General features: G+C 40.7%; 1 protein-coding gene across 1 annotated transcript in view; it reads right to left on the minus strand.

Annotated features, from left to right (window-relative positions):
- Positions 1-7,642: 7,642 nt before the first annotated feature.
- Positions 7,643-17,106, minus strand: part of SPEF2 (sperm flagellar 2) — a gene marked incomplete at both ends in the record, with an annotated part of 174,432 nt that continues 164,968 nt past the window's right edge. The window contains 3 exons of the mRNA XM_080803297.1: positions 7,643-7,732; positions 13,599-13,721; positions 13,916-14,152. Coding sequence (XP_080659423.1) covers positions 7,643-7,732; positions 13,599-13,721; positions 13,916-14,152 — 450 coding nt within the window. The remainder of the gene's footprint in view (positions 7,733-13,598; positions 13,722-13,915; positions 14,153-17,106) is intronic.

A 17,106-nucleotide genomic window follows, 5' to 3' on the forward strand; every position in this document is an offset into this window, starting at 1 on the left:
ACCGTCCGTCCTCACCATGCATGCCCTGTGGGCTCTCTGCCACTGATGATGGTTAATTGTGTTTGTTGTAGTACTTGTGCTCTGTTCTCTTCTAGCAGAGTTAGAAGTGAAATCTACCCTATTCCCTTTTAAAAGTGTGAAAATTAAAGACAGACTGAGAAGCCAAGTTTTTAAGAAATCTGACCTGCTACCACATTTTTCAAATGTCTGTCAAGTCCATCTATCTAGCGTTGTGTTTACAGCCTGTGTTCTTAGGTCAAACTGTCTCAGCATCATGTAGTCAAGGAAACTGTAGAAGTTCAGTTAGAGCACATGCTCCTTCATTTGTCCATTAAATTAAGCTATGACTGACGGAAGAACCTTGATTTATCATGATGCCTCTGTAGGAGAGGGCTTAGCAGGGGAAGAGTATTTTGGAGGCTCATCTGTCTCACTGTTCCTCTGTCTAAAGTATTTGTCAAGAGAAAGGGTTTAGACCCTTACCAGCGAGCAAGGGGGCTAGAGAATGAGTAGACCACATGCGTTAGGTCAAGGGTCAGATAGAGAGACATTGTGATCAGACTTGTGAAGATTTGAATATGGGGGAGGAAGAACTGTGAAATTAGCAACACAGGCAAGGCAAGCCAGGAGGCCACAAAAAGTCAGGTATATAGGTCAATGGAGTCATCTTCCATCAACCAAGACCCCTGATGGAAAAATTGTCAGTAGGGAGGCAACGCTCAAGGGGCAGAGGGTTCAAGGCACCAATCCTTACCTGAGGGGAGCTCTGGGGGACTTAAACACATGGTTCTACTTTATGATGGCTCCACTGGACCCACCATGGAGGATTAAGGGTAAAGAATCTGGAGGCAGATCCCTTCCATCCCTGGTAGGAATCCTGGCCCCTTAGCAGCCATGCTGGTTAGGTGAGCTCCTTAACCTTTCACACTGCAGTAATGAGAATAGCAATATACATACCTTATGAGCTGTCTCTAGATGAGAATTAAATGAGTTAATTCTTAGAAAGTGCTTAGAATAGTGGCTGGCATATGTCAAGTACCCAAGAAGTATTTATTACTACCCGCTTGCTACCTCAGGAAAATACAGTGTTTAGAAACAGGGTTATCAGCATGGAGGAAATTGCTCTCTGCAAGAAATAACAGCAGCCTAGTATTTCAAGTGGCACCTTAATGTTATACAAGAACTTTCCAAACAATCCCACTGACAGGAGGGGTAAACTTTGAGAAGGGCAACTAAATTCAGTAAAAAATTATAATGGTTTACCATCTCCTGTTGCACGAGAAAGCTAAGTGATGACTTCCAATGCACTCTTCCTGTAGACACCCTTGCAAGGAGCCTGGTGGCAAAGGCTCTCCCTGATTTACAGGGACTACACCCTGAGATGGGCTCAAACAGTGAAACTACTGGGAGAGGAGTAAGCCCTCAGCTTTCGAGCGCTTAGTGAGGTCTGCCGCGTGCAAGAAGGATGTTGTGGTTTCAGCCTGGTTTGTGGGGGCACAGCAAGGTGAGGTTGTTTCAGACAGTGCTCAGTGTCGCTGTCTCCTTGTGGTTAGCATGAAGTGAGCAAAGACACAACAGCATTTGCTTAGAGCTCAAGCGCTCAAGGTGCTGCTTTGAGGCCAGGGTGGCCCTTTTGGGGCTTTAAACTGCAGCCACGAGACTTTAGTGGCATCTCTTTCCAGATTTGTTTTGACATAGGCTTAAAAACAAAATTTCACTCTGTTCTTATGCTAAGAATCTGAGAGTGGATGTGCTCATTGATTTGTTTATCCCTAGATCAACAGAATCTTTGGTGACGCCTCTAGTATCAGAGGATGCCCTCCTAAGTCTGTGTCAGAGAACATGAGAACCATTGGAGCCTGAAGGAGCTACTCCAACAGGCAACATAAGTTCATTATTAAGTCAAATATGCGAGTAAAATAAGAGAGGAGACAGACTAAGTTGCAAAGGGTGTCAGGGCGCAGTTAGGGCCCTTTGTTTAGATAAGATGGGTAAGGTGTGGGGGAGGGGCTTAGATGGAACCCAGACAATGGGATCTGTTGGGCCAACCTGCTCAGGGTTAGACTAGGTTCCAGATCCTCAAAGAAGCTGATTACAATAAAATTCTTGCTTCTCCTTAGCTTCCATGAGTCAGCCTCCAGGAGATGTATGTACCCTGATGTCTCTCAGTCTGTCTTTTCCAGAGCTACAGGGAACTATCTAGGGAGGAGGAAAGGGCCCTCTTACCACCTCCATACACATTCTCTCTCTCACAAACAAATAATCCTAAAAGATGAAATCAGTTCTCTCAACAGATCTAATGTAAGGGATGAAAAAGTTTACAGGAAGATTTTTTACTCTAAAAGATGTTCTAACCTTTTAGAATTTCTGGTAAAAGGAGACATCCCTCTTCATTCATTACCTCATTCTGTATTTATTATCTAGTAATTAGAGGTTATGTTGAGTGAAGCTGTATGAGGGTGAGTGTGAGAAAAAGATGATGAGTATAGAAAAAGTGAGATTATAAATAATATTCTAAGAGATGTGGAATTTCTTTGACAGCAAGGGGTCAGAGGGAACATTTTAAAGCAAAAGTGTGACATGCTTAAGCAGAGTTTCAGGAAGATAATTTTGGGAATAGTGCAAAGTCTGTATTGGGGTAGAAAAGGGAAGATGAAGAAGATAAAGAAAGTAGGGGGTCAGCTATTCAAGAGCCTAGAAGAAAGATTTTGAGGGCTCTTGAAAAAGGCTGGGGACTGTGGGAACTGAAAGGGGAGGACAGGTGTGAGAGGTTTTTATATGGAGCAATAAGACTCCAGTGTGAAGGGGGAGAGACAACTGGGAGGCAAGGACTCAGCCCAACTTCTGAGTGTCAAAGACCAGGAGAACAGCAGGTGCTGACATTTAGAGGGGAGGAGGGCTGGGGGCTGAGTGGAGAATCAGAAGTAAGAAGATGGAGCTTTTCTCAAAGAACCTCAGAGATGCGTGGGGCATCCTGCCATATGCCACATTCAATGTCCATAGCCCATCTATTCCCATTGTTATCCTCCCTTAAGGAGCCTTCAGCCAGCTGGGGGAGGATAACAGCTTAGTGACTCCAGTATAGCATTGGACTCTATGGATAGGGCTTCCAGTGCAAGGAACGAGGTGGTGCTCAAACAGTGGGATTAACATAGTCAAAGTGCTCTAAAGAAAGGCGTGATCCATACATAGTGAAGACCAAGCTGAAAAGGCCCTTTGAGGAGTTGAGGTCACAGAGCCGAGAGGATGATTCGATAGAGAGAGAATTGCAGTAGGAGCAGGACAAGGGAAATGTTCTGTACTCCTGTCATGGCAACCAACTCTTCTGCCACCTGGTACTCTGCCTCTGTCAGAATTCTTCTAGCAACAGGAGCTAGCAGCCGCTGCCATCTGTCATGTTGCAACATTCACTAGTGTTGCCTTATCCCTGGGGACCGCAGAGAGTACTCCTCTGTTCTTAAGTTGGAAGCTTCTCTACTCAAGCCTAAGGCTAAGGTGTTTGAATTTCCTCACTTCTGAATTAAAAAAATCATTTCCTCTGCATATACAGGCTCTGTATATATTAAAATGTGTGACCATGAATGGCACACAGAATTGCAACTGAGGCCTGACCACGGCAGATCAGAGGAAAATCAGCATCTCCCTTACAACCACTAATGCTTTGAGGACATTCGATTCCTTAGGGGCCACATCACACAACTAATTAGTCAAATTGCTTTGAACAAAACCTTTTGCTTTTATTTTTAAACACAGCTAAGCCATACTTCCTCCATCCTGTGCTTGTGCGATTGGTTATTTGTATATAAGTTGAGCAAACCACGTAAGAGGGTGGCTTTTGGTGTTAATATCGAGTGCCTAGTCTATTATTTACCAGCTGTGTGACTTGGGGCAAGTTAATCACCTCTCTGAATGTCATTTTCATTCTATGTAAATGGCAATCCTAAGGGTACCTACCTCACAGTGTTGTGAGCACTAACAGAGATGATGCTTATAAAGCTCTCTGTGGAGTGTCTGCCTCATTATAAACCTTCAAAACTAGCAGCTCTTATTAGTCCCTTAACCTTATTATTGGGTCTTCTTTCTCTTATTGAACAGAATTTAATTCAATTCTCTTCCAATACTGTGTCAACCATAACTATAGTTGGCCTGGATCTTTTATCCCTTTTTGAATGTCTTTGTGGATGTTTTGTATCACAGAGATCAGTAAGATAAATAGGGGTAGTAGTTCTTGTACCTAACAGTCCATTGAGGAAGGGAGATAATAAATAATTCGTGTGACGAATCTTTTGTGTCCCTCTATTGGGTCTGGACTCACTTGTCCTTGCACGTAGTCCATATTTGTTGACTTTTCCCCCAACAATATTATGAACAATCCTGTAAAGACCACAGTGATATCCAGAAGAAAGCCATCAAGATAAGAGAATTCCATCTCACAAAGACAATAGCTGGAGGACATAGCAATATTTAGTGCAAAAGCAGCATCAGAATGATTTGAAGATGGTTAGGCATTTCCTACAATTATAAGACTTGAAAGGCCCTCAAGTATATGAGTTCTAGCATATTATTCCTTTGTCTGAGAGAATCCCATGAGCCTCTAGTTCCAGTGTGAAGTTCCACACTTTGCCTGCCCCAGGACCTGTGTGGGAGAGCTCCTTCTACAGTTCTGGGTAATGCCCAGTCACAAGATCTGCTTAGCCCTGATGATGATTAAGAAATTGTGACATGGTAGCAAATACCCACCAGCAAGACCTTTCATGTGGGGTTGCTTTCCTACTACTTAAATGAGTCAAATGAGAGAGATTCTGCAATGTCCTTATTTAACAATGTTGTGCAAGAATATTATGAGAGCAAGGGATACTGTTAGCTCTGCTTTTAATTTTTTTTCTATTGCAAAGTAATGTTGCCTTGTCTTGTTCAGTCCTTGACGAAATGTGGATTGGTTTATTGCCTGTGTCCTCATCATGATATTTTAATTATTTGAACTCAATTTTCAGATATTCCCTTCCTCCCTTCTCTAGAATAACTAGAATTATCTTGTAATAACTAGAATTGCATGCAAATCAGCTAAGTTGGATTTTGAAATCTCTGGCAAAATTTCTTCTCCATCTCTATGCCTCTAGGTCACCATCCTCCATCATTTTGAAGACAAGGGTTCTGGCAATGGAGCCCACAAGAGGCAAATTAAGGAAATGTGTCACTCCTCAGAAAGAAAAAATAATTGTTACTAACGATAGAAATTATCTTTGGATTGCTTGTTGTTTTAGTGATCAATCTAAAGAGATATTTCCACACATTTTGCACAAAAGTATCAATAGAACCTAAAGCTGGCTATGATTTTAGTCTTAGGTTCTGGAGCAGAGTAATATAGAAAATACAAGAGAATCTCTGGCTACATGGATCTTACAACCTATTGGAACAACAGGCAAACAAAAGAGTAAACATGTAGTTTTTCAGATGTTGATAAGTACAATGGGAAAAAAATTGTGTTCTGTTGGGCTGTGGGTTATTTCTATTTTTTTAATGTGTTATTTCTATTTTTTTATGTGAGGGGACAAGTCATGCAGGTATTTGGGGGAAAATCATTCCAGGCAGAGAAAAAAGTACCTGCGAAGGACCTGAGACAGAAATGTACAGGTATGTTCTAGCTTCAACAAGGTGGATTTGTCATAAGTAGGGTGGGCAAGGGGGAAAACAGCAGGAGATGAGATTGGAGAGGTAGCAAGGGGTAAGCTCAAGGTGAGAACTTGGGTTGGATGCTCCATGAGGTGGGATGCTAATAGAGGGTTGGAGCAGAGGGGTGACATGACCTCACTTGTATCATAAAAGGTTCCCCCTCTTGACTTGGACAGGTTGAGTTTGTGATGACTATAAGCCATCAGTATGATAATCAAATGGATAGTGTGAGTGAAGTTTGGATTCCAGGGGATATGGGAATAGAAATTTCAGTGTTGGCCTCTATTAATACCCACAAAGTAATGGAAATGGATGAGTCATCCAGGGACTGACTATACATGCAGAAGGAGGTTGAGTTCTGAAGCCCTCCAACATTTGGAGGTTGAGTAAAAGAGAGGAGAATCCAGCCACCAGAGAACCTCAGAAAGAGCAGCCAGGGAGAGGATGGAGACCAAGCAGGAGTTTCACAGAAGACCTACCACTGAGAATGCATTATCACTCACTTAAAAAGAAAACATTCTCTGATAGCCATTTGTAAAAATGGCTATCAGACACATGAAAAAATGTCCATCATCACTAGCCATCAGGGAGATTCAAATCAAAACCACATTGAGATACCACCTTACACCAGTTAGAATGGCCAAAATTAGCAAGACAGGAAACAACGTGTGTTGGAGAAGATGTGGAGAAAGGGGAACCCTCTTACACTATTGGTGGGAATGCAAGCTGGTGCGGCCACTTTGGAGAACAGTGTGGAGATTCCTCAAGAAGTTAAAAATAGAGCTTCCCTATGACCCTGCAATTGCACTACTGGGTATTTACCCCAAAGATACAGATGTAGTGAAAAGAAGGGCCATCTGTACCCCAATGTTCATAGCAGCAATGGCCACGGTCGCCAAACTGTGGAAAGAACCAAGATGCCCTTCAACAGATGAATGGATAAGGAAGATGTGGCCCATATACACTATGGAGTATTATGCCTCCATCAGAAAGGACGAATACCCAACTTTTGTAGCAACATGGACAGGACTGGAAGAGATTATGCTGAGTGAAATAAGTCAAGCAGAGAGAGTCAAGTATCATATGGTTTCACTTATTTGTGGAGCATAACAAATAATATAGAGGACAAGGGTAGATGGAGAGGAGAAGGGAGTTGAGGGAAATTGGAAGGGGAGGTGATCCATGAGAGACTATGGACTCTGAAAAACAATCTGAGGGTTTTGAAGGGGTGGGGGGTGGGAGGTTGGGGGAACCAGGTAGTGGGTATTAGGGAGGGCACAGATTGCATGGAGCACTGGGTGTGGTGAAAAAACAATGAATACTGTTATGCTGAAAATAAAAATTAAAAAAAAAGTTAAAAAAAAAAGAAAACATTCTCTTGAAATAAGTATCCCTGAATTTGAGTCACTAATCTATACATATAAAAAGATATAATTGTGCAAATATATCCATCTATATGGAAACATTGTATTCTATTAGGAAAGAATTAGAAATAGATGATAGGAAGTGGCTGTACCAGCAGGTGATGATGCAGCCTTCTCTTCATTTGGCTGGTGTGATGGACCTTGACATTCTACTGCACATGGAGCAAGAACGACAAAATGTACTTATCAGTAGTTCCCTGACGTGGAGCTTGGGGGGAATTTCACTATATTTGCCTATTGTTTCTCCACTTCTCATAGGGAATTTTCATGACTTATGTGTCTGTTTATTTTTGAACATATCGTCCAATGCTGCCTATTTTCAGAATCACTTCAAAATGCATTCCTTCTTACTTTGGGTTTTTGCTCTGTAATTCAGGTTTATTATAGAATATTCTCTGAGTTAAAGAAGGCCCCCTTTCCATTGCTGCTTATAATCTGGTAGGGGTCATTTCTATACTTACAATGACAACATATATAACCAACACCTTGTTTACATTGATGTTTGGATGATTCATTGTCAAATTATAAAAATCACACTCTTGTCTTCATTTCTTTTCCTCTGTAAGTCTCGAAGGAGATCTCTCTCCATCACTTCCTTGTACATGCTCACTCCTTTGAAGAATTGTTTTAATATCCTAAGGGAAGAGAAACAAAGAGAAGTAACAAATGTTAATAAGTGATTTAGGATTAATTATCACCTAATATATGGGAGTGATGAAACAGTAAATTGTTTTTATTTTTTTTTTCTTTCTTTTTTTTTTTTTTATTTTTTATTTTTTTTTTTCTTTAAGAAAATGGTGCCCTATTTAGTTTAAATGTCACCCAGCAACTTACTGGCTATACCTTTGGAAAGATATCAAAGACCTTGGAGCCTCTGTTTTCTAATCTAATAATAAATAGAATTGTCTTATTAAATTAAATAACAGTTGTAAGAAGCAGTTACACAGAGTTTGGCACATAATGAACAAGCCAAAGTGTTACTTCCCAATTAATGAAGGAACTGTATTCATATTGTATTAAAGAAAAATTCTAATGCCAAATCAGTCATGTCTACAGATTTGTAGAATTTTAGACCAGCAGATTATTTGGAGGGGAGATTGTCTCATTTCTCCATTTTTTAAAAAAAATATTAGGAATAGAAGATCTGTTTTTCATCCATTTAAAATATCAGCATCTTACATTTTACATCACAGACACTGAAAACATAAATTTAAAACATCAGCAAATTGTAGAAGGGGTACAAACACACATGGAAAATGTAGAATTATATATATGCAATTTCTCCCCCCCCAAAATTTAGGGAAATGTTTTAATAATGTAAGTTTCTTTTCTTTTTTTTTAAAAGATTTTATTTATTTATTTGACAGAGATCACAAGTAGGCAGAGAGGCAGGCAGAGAGAGAGGGGGAAGCAGGCTCCCTGCCCAGCAGAGAGCCCGATGTGGGGCTCGATCCCAGGACCCTGGGATCATGACCTGAGCTGAAGGCAGAGGCTTTAACTCCCTTTGCTATCCAGGTGCCCCATAAGTTTCTTTTCTTCAGAGCTGAGTTCCAAAGGTTTCAATCTGACTGAGGTCATTTTGCACAAGAAGACATAAGTTAGTTCACTATCTGAGCTGATCCCTGCCGAGTGACACATGCTGCTTATTATCAGTCACTACCAGGAATCATAGTGAATCATTTTCTTGTGAGACCTTGTTCTTTGAAAATACAGATTTCCTGCAGCCAGAGGTCAAACCTGAATGAACTAAGTCAAAAAGAACAGCTGCTCACCATTGACCTTTCTGGTCCTACCTGTCATAGTTGTTAATAACACGTCTCCTTTGAACAGTGAGTGTACTTAGGACAACTAATGCTGACTACTGAATGATCTCTTGGGGATGAAGGAGTGAGCTGACCTGGGATCATCTGATACTCTGCAGCATGGACAAAACCATAAGCTCCAGATGTTTAAGCCAGCCCTGGGTAAGTTTGCCATTGAGGTCAGAGGCCATAATTTTCAGTAGCAGTTAATGGAGAAAAGCCATGAGAGTCTGGAAACATTTGAAATGGGTGCTTTGAAAACACAAACCACCAAAGCAGCCATCATATTTTGTTATGAAGATAAAGGAGAAGGTTGGAGAATATTTTAAAGGCAGATACCCTGAAGGTACAGTGGGATGAACAATCCTTCAACTCATCCTTAATAATTTGTATTTTGTCCTCATGTAATTAATTGGGTCCCAACTCATTTGCTTATAAGAAATTGTCCTGTGGTATTTGGATTTTAATACTAAAAGATTTATTATTATCTCCTATTGAGTGGAAACCTTAATTTCAAGGATATATGCTTGATTTAAAGGTTTGCTAAAAATAGTTTACATTTAGTCAGCATTACTAGGTTGGTATAGAAAATCATTTGTTCACTTACATTTGTAAATATACTGGTCATGGGAAATTAATTGATTTTACTAACAACCCAGTTATAGTACCCTCATTGATCTTGTCACATTTATTTAACCAAAGCATTTCCTTAATAATTTAGGAACATTACTTGAAGTGACTTCTTTGTATCAGATCTATGAAAATAGAGGTTAAATAAATGACTTTAACTGAATGGCTGTGAATTCCAACACACAACCTGAATCTGAATTTTCCCCATGGGTAGTGGCCACGTAGGGATATCTAGGACACCAATCTGGACTCTTTGTCATTATGGCAGTGCACAATGAAAACTTTCTCTTTCTTTTAGAAGAGCAGACACTGAATTCAGGAGTGCCAGGTTATTTATTTCTCCACATATAATTTCATATAGCTCTGGACACTGCAACCACCAGCAAATCGGTACAAGTAATAAGAGTAATAATAATCATAATGTTTAACATTTATTATCAGGTGCTTTCTACCTGTCAAGCACTGAGCTAAGCACATATTTGTACTAAGTCATCTAATCCATGCACGAGCCCTATGGGGGCATGGTAACCCTATTTTACCAATGGGGGAACCAAGGCACCATGAGGTCACTTGCCCAAGGTCACACAGTTTGTTGGTGTGAACCCCATCAGTGTGGCCCTTGGGCCCACTCTCTCACCCACAAAGCCAGGCCACCTCCCAGTAGGAGCAAAAATAAAACATAGCAAAATCATTCCGAATACTCAGTTTTTTCAAATTATATTTTAAAACGTTTCTGCTTCCAAACACAAACCTTGTAAACACAGAGCTATCAGGCAACAACCTTCACTTCCCACTGTTTATAACAGCAAACAACATTTTAACCTGAAAAACCACATTCTAGCTTTTGCTCTACTTATCTTGAAAGATCTTTAAATAACATCACTGTGGTTAAAGTTCATTTTAAAATGTGATCTATTTACTTGCACATGGATATTTGGAGCAGAAATGGTGACAGGATGGCTTTGACAGAATCTGAGTCTTCAGAGATTTTTTTTTCCTTTCCTTTCCTTTTAATCTTTCTTTTCTTCTTTTTCTGCTTAGTGAAAATGAGAATAGAACTTCTTACTGGAAAGGGAAGCTCTTTTATTTTAGAATATCAGGGCTTAGGCTTTTTGGGTTACAGTCTCAACTCTCTGATTCCCATTCTAGAGTCCCCCGTCCTCTCACGGATTCGAGGTGGGGGCCAGGGAGGAGAGGTGGGGGTGAGGAAGGAGGGACCTGAAGCCCCCAACTCTACAGAAACACTGGTAATGAAGGAGTGAATGGACAAACCGACTGCTGACAGACAGGCTAACTCTCTTTCTGCTGTTAGAGCATCAGGAGATCCTGGTCCTGGGAGACTGACTCACTGGAGGTCAGCACCCCACACTGGCCGGCTCCAGCTAGAGGGATGCTGCACACCAGGGAGATTTGGGGGATGTGCAGAGATGGTGTTGGTAGTCAGTGTGTCCAAGTGCCCCTGAGGTAGAGTGGGTGGTGGCTCAGAATCCTGCCATGCTGGAGACAGTCCTGTGCAGAGAAACAACACTGTCCAAATGTCAGTAGTGAGGTGTACTACAAGTTGATCAGATTCCTTCTGAAATGAGGGAAATACATATATGAAAAGAGCCCCATGGACTCCAGCTTACCATAGGAGTCAGGATGTCTTTTCAAGGGGCTGCCTCTTGACGTCAGTCAGCCACTGGCTGTTTTCTTTTCTCAGGAAAATGCTGACTAGAATCTTCTCTGCAGGTAGTCATATTTAGTCTAGCCAGAGTAAATATGTTCCCATATCGCCTGACTTGGTAAGGAGTTTTCCTCCCATTAGGGGAGAAATAATTGTGGCATCATTTTATGTTCCTACTCGTTCTTGGTAATTAGTATAAGATAAATTCCAACATATAGCTCTGGAACCTACCCTATACAGAATGATGCTGGCCCGGAGGAAAGCAAAAGTGGGGGAGATCCCCACAACTGGCCACTCTCCCCATCTTCCCTCACCATCCTCCCCACTTCATTGTCTAGTTCCGGTGTCTTCAGTTTCCATTAATTCTAGGATCACACTGACCTATGCCTTCCTCCTCCTAAGTGGGGAAGAAGGCTAATCTTTATTAGTAAAAATATGCGATATAAGAAACTGGAAAGGGACATGTAATGTACTAGTTTTGAGGCAAACAGTAAATGCTTATGGAATGCTAACCCTGTTTCCAGCTATTTTGGCCTATTTATATAAAGAGACACAACTTTTTCTTTTTTTTTAAAGAGCCCTATTAAAGGTAGAGATATAATGATATGATACTGTGAAGAGACAAAGAAACACTGCAGGATGAAGATGATGTCACATCATGCCCCCACTCAGAACCCCTACAGGCTCCCCTTCTTCCCACGCAGTCCTGCGTTCATGGCCTTGCACAGGCCTCTCTTTTTTCCTGTGATGCTGTCCTCTCTCCACCCCAACAGCAAATTCACATTCATGTCCTCTCTTGTCCCTCCATTTTCAACAGTCCTGGCCATCTTTGAAGATTCAGCTTCTGGAACAAAAAATGTCCTGTTTTTTAATTCCTATAATGTTGTGCTTGGGTGGCATACTTTATATCATTCGCTGGTAATTCTTGCATGTAAAAATTCTCTTGCAAACAAAAGTGGAATTTGTTTGAGAAACTGAGTTTCGTACACATTTTTTGTCTCCCATGGAAACTTACATTACTAGCCTCAGTAATAAGTGCTCAGTAGTGAAGAGTTACTGTGACAGCCAACATTTCTGAAGTATTTCCCAAGTGCTTCCTCTGCACGATCTCATTTAATTCCATTGAACAGGAATCCACAGCAGTTCATTGAACAGGAATGGCTGTTATTCCCATTTAACAAATGAGAAAGCTGGGACGAATAGAAAGTTACAGTCAGGTATCTAGTAAGTAGTATACCTGAGATTCAGTCCCACGACTTTCTGATTCCTGAGCCTGTGTTCCAGAATGCTCCAATCACACTTGCCTCCCGGATAAGAGTCTGCTAGTTTGTTAAAATTGATTTCAATAATTACCAACATAGATAATACAATTTCTATGTAAAAAGATCAGCAATTTAGAACAAACCAATTTAGGTCTATAGATATTCAAGTCGGAATAGTCTCATTTCTGGGCATATAAGGTTATCACTGAGAAGTCAGGAGTAATGCCTCTTAGATCACCTTCATTTGATCAAAGTGAAAGTGCTTTTATCTTAAACTCAGCAAACCCTGTATGGTCCAATAAACACCTAGCCAGAGCCCGATAAGGAGGTTTCATATGACTGAACTGGTATGGAAGGGAGTTGAAGCCAGTTAGCCACTGGAAGCTTGCCCCACTGTGAAAGGGGGTCCACCTCTGCCCGCCTTAGCCCTTGCTGTTGGAGACCAGGCATGGCCACAGTGGGTGCAGATTCAGCATGTGTGGTACAGAATGGCTGGGTTACTGTGAGCTCTGGAGTACAGCTCTTCTTTTCTTCTTTCCCTCCTTCTGAGGTGGTCCAATCTCGCTGGGTTTTGTCCTCAGTTTCTCCATCTTGCATCGTATTTTGCTGATGGAACTGGCATCCAGTCTTTTGTGTGCACAGTCCCCATATGCACAACACAGACAATGTGGACCCTGATGAGAGTGCAATGACTCTGTCGGCACTTGGTTGAAGATCATGGTCTCCTTCGTTCTCTTTGGCAAAGAGGGATTCTGTTCTCCATACCCTTCAGTCATAGGCCAGTCATTAGATGGCTGGAATGATCTGGAACATGAACACTGCCATTTACCCAGCTTTGATCTCATCAACTCTAGCCTTCTGTCTTAGGTCCAAAGTAGCCCCATGCCTCATGAGGCAGTTTGATAATGCTGGCAGTATCATCAATAGTACTGCTAGCTACCTCTACTCTCCCTGAACTTGCTGCCCTCTGTGTATCATGGGCTGGCCTGTCTAAGCTGATGCTGTTACCAGCTTAGCTTCTCCTGACCCTGATATGGCCAGCTCCAGCTTTCCTCCTGTCTCTGTAATCCACATTGGAGATGTCCCACCATGTCCTGATCCTGAGATCAACTGAATTAAGATACCTTTGGCTAATACTTACTGGGATTTTGTAGTCTGAATAATTTGAAATCAGATCTTCAATAAAAGGATGCTTCAAAAGAACAGCAACTTCAACTGGCTCCAGATTCTTGGCACCTAGGTCTTGAAATACTTTGACGAAGTTCTTTAAAGAAGAAAAAAAATGAAGTTACCTTTACAGTCCTGCAGATGTTAAAAACTTATTTTACTTAATAAAGGAATTTTCCACAATTTCTATACCATAATACATTTGAGAGCACTTCCATGAAACCATGTTAAAACTTGAGGGTGACTTTTCTTATGGACAGGTTGCCCCTTTTATGAAAGAATCTAACCAACCTCTGAGTAAGCATTCTCTGTCTGCAGGCGGCTGGCAAATCGGTTAGGGTCCTGTACTTCTTTTCCTCCTTGGAACACTCTGAGTAGTCTTTCCATGGAAATCTTTTCGGTGTTCGCATTCTCAGGGTTTTCTTCCTTTCCCTCCCTGTCTTCTCTTAGTTCCCCTTCCTCACTCACAAAATTTCCCTCGAGTTCAGGATGTTCCTCAACTGGACTCATATCAGTCAAGGAGGAGGTCTGCATGATTAAAGGAAGAGAATATGAGGTTGGACTGAAGTCTTTCCAGTAACGCAGACATTTAGCACACACCAATGTTACAACATACTTTTCACGCAATGAAATGATGGTGTCTCCCACAACCTACCCAAACAAAGTATAGAAGAGAATGTGCTAGCTGCACTGGAGATCATGTCAAGATTCTAGACCAATTCTGTCTGTAGATTACAGATGCCTTATATGGGGTGTGCCTTACCTCCATACATGCCAGGTGCCTCAGCTTCCTCCATAAATGGAAACTTGAGTGAATTAGCAGAACTGGTATCAGACTTCTGTATATGAATGTCAATTTTTAAAGGAGTTGCTTTAAAGGAAATTGACTATAGTCGAAAGGTAATGGCAAGGTAATTACTTAAGCTTGATAGATTCTAAGGGCTTCAGAAATGTTTGTTTTTATACTGGAGGTTAAATCCAACTAAACATTGGAAGGCAAGAGAGAATACAAATTGAATGTGGAAAGTCCAGTGGGATTGTTATGGCAGCTCCTTGAAACATGTCCAAGAGCCATGAAGTCAGGTACTAGCCCTGTGAGTATGGGAAACAGTACATTGTTTCTGGCATAATTTCATATTTATCAAAAGCCTGAAAAATAGTCCTACCTGTTGGCCCTTTAATTATAGGTCTAGGAATTGACTCTAAAGAAATGTGCACAAAGACTTTAATATATGCATGTTTGTTCAGTACTACTTACAGTAAACACAGAAAATCTGCAATTACAAAAATGTGGAATGGTGACATAAATTATAGTATATTTCTGTGGTGGAATACTATACTGCCATGAAAAGGTGGTTTAGAAGACTACCTAGTGACATGAGAAAACACTCACAGAATAAGTGCAAAAAGAAAACAAAAGAAAATAATAAATACACTAGGATCCTTATTTTCTTGTATATCTATGCTTATTAGTGAAAAAAAGTAAGACACAGTAAAGAGTTAACAATGGTTACCTCTGTGTAGTGGAACAGGTGATTTCTTTTTCACTTATTTTTGTACTTTCCAAATACTCTACAGATTTGTATTTTTTGTATTTACTGTAATAAATATGTCTATGTGTGTGTGTGTTTCCTGATGAGATAATTGATATTTGATCATTTGCCATAGAAAAATGGGCGATTTTAGAATCTTGATGGGTCAGATGTCAAAAACACCTGAATATTGATTCTCCTTTATCCCAAGAAAGGAAAAAAAGCTAAATGTAGGCTTTAAATAAAAGGAGGGATCCAATATCTATAAATATTCACTTCAGTAGAAGCATTAAGTGCAAGTTAATGAATCATACAAATGCAAATTCTTTCCACATAGTCATAGAAGTCCCCGGTATAAAAAGGATTATAATACAGCAGTAAATAAAGCATCTGATAGTTGTCAGTCCCTTTAGGAGATTGGTAGGGGCTGTGAGCAGTGTAATGAAGCAGGTTGCATTTGCTTTAGATCTGGGTAGGTTGGGTTTCTATATTCTTTGGTAAATTGGGAATTTAATCTAATCTGAGATAGAAAGAGAGAGAGAGTGAGAGAGAATGTTTTATTAGAAGATTTTGGAATTAAGTATAAATATCTCTATCTATCTATTCAAATTCTTCTCTATTTTAAACAATTGAAATGTTACATTGCAGAAATGTGAAACTGGCATTTTTGTATCCCCCTAGGAAGCTTGGGGATCATCACACTGGCTACCTATCAATAGTTTTCCAGGGCAAGAAAACATTTCGTATCACGAAATGAACACAGTCAAGATGTCAAACATCTTGCAGAGTGGTGCAAAATGAATGGACTTCTACTGAGACTGCAGTATAAATGCTGGGTGGATATGATAAAGACAGAACCTGTGGGTAAGCAAATGACTGTTAGGATTAGATGAGCAGGTGGTACCTAAGCTAAACAGAGAAGGAGCCTTGTCCCTCTGCACTATTTCCATAATTAGAGAGGGACCAACTTTTCAGAGGTCTGGTATAATCATCATGGGACAAATGAATTGTGGCCAAAAGGCAACCATTTAAACCTTCGAAATTTTAATGAAGAATCCTTACAAATATCAGTGCATGCTTTTGCTATTTTTGTTATTTTTTCTCTCCATAGGGTTGAGAAAGAATAGACTTAGTGGTTCAGTGAGAGGGCAGGGAGTGAGCGGAAGCTGAGATGGGAACCCAAGGATTCAGATCAGCATCCTGGTGAGACTGTAGAGGGTGAGAGAGAAGAGGCTCTCTCTGACAGACATCTCTGAAAGATCACAATTTTGAATGTGGGTGTATGAACAAAACCAGCGATGCCAGTTTGAAGAAAAGCCAGGGCTTCTGAATGAGCAGTTACTAGTGGAATCAAAACTCTTTCCGAGTCACATTAGCATCTGAGCAGCAGGACAGATTGTGGTGCTAGCAAACACGATGTCACACTCAGCTACCTCTCGAAGGCTCAAGATCTCCCAAAAAATGTGTCCCCAGAATGGTGCCTGGTCATGCATTGCTATCATTCAATCAGCTCAGTCCCACCTCTCAGAGGCAAAACAGAAGGTCAGTCCGTGGGACTAATATGGGCAAAGTGTCAAAAGAGTAAGAAGGAATGAAAATGTATATATTTCAAACCCCAACATCTCAAATGCTCTGCCAAGATGCTTTAACAAGATCTTCAAAATGTGGCAGTTTCACGCCTACAATTTACTGAATTCCTACATCATAACCCCATACCACGCAGGCCAGAATGAACCACTTTCCAAATGTCAGCTTAGTTAGAGCTTCATCAGGACTAGTGCATACTCACGAATGCTTTGCTCTTGAACTTCTTTTAAATTACTCAAGAAGCCATGGATTTGAACAGAAGGTTTGTGCCACATTGAATATAACAGCATGAGTCATAGAAATGGAGTAAAGAAGAATGAACTGTTGGGAGATTTCCAGTTGTTTATGTGGAAAGTAAAAGCA

The sequence above is a fragment of the Martes martes genome, assembly GCF_963455335.1.
Source record: "Martes martes genome assembly, chromosome: 5".
NCBI classification, from domain to species: domain Eukaryota; kingdom Metazoa; phylum Chordata; class Mammalia; order Carnivora; family Mustelidae; genus Martes; species Martes martes.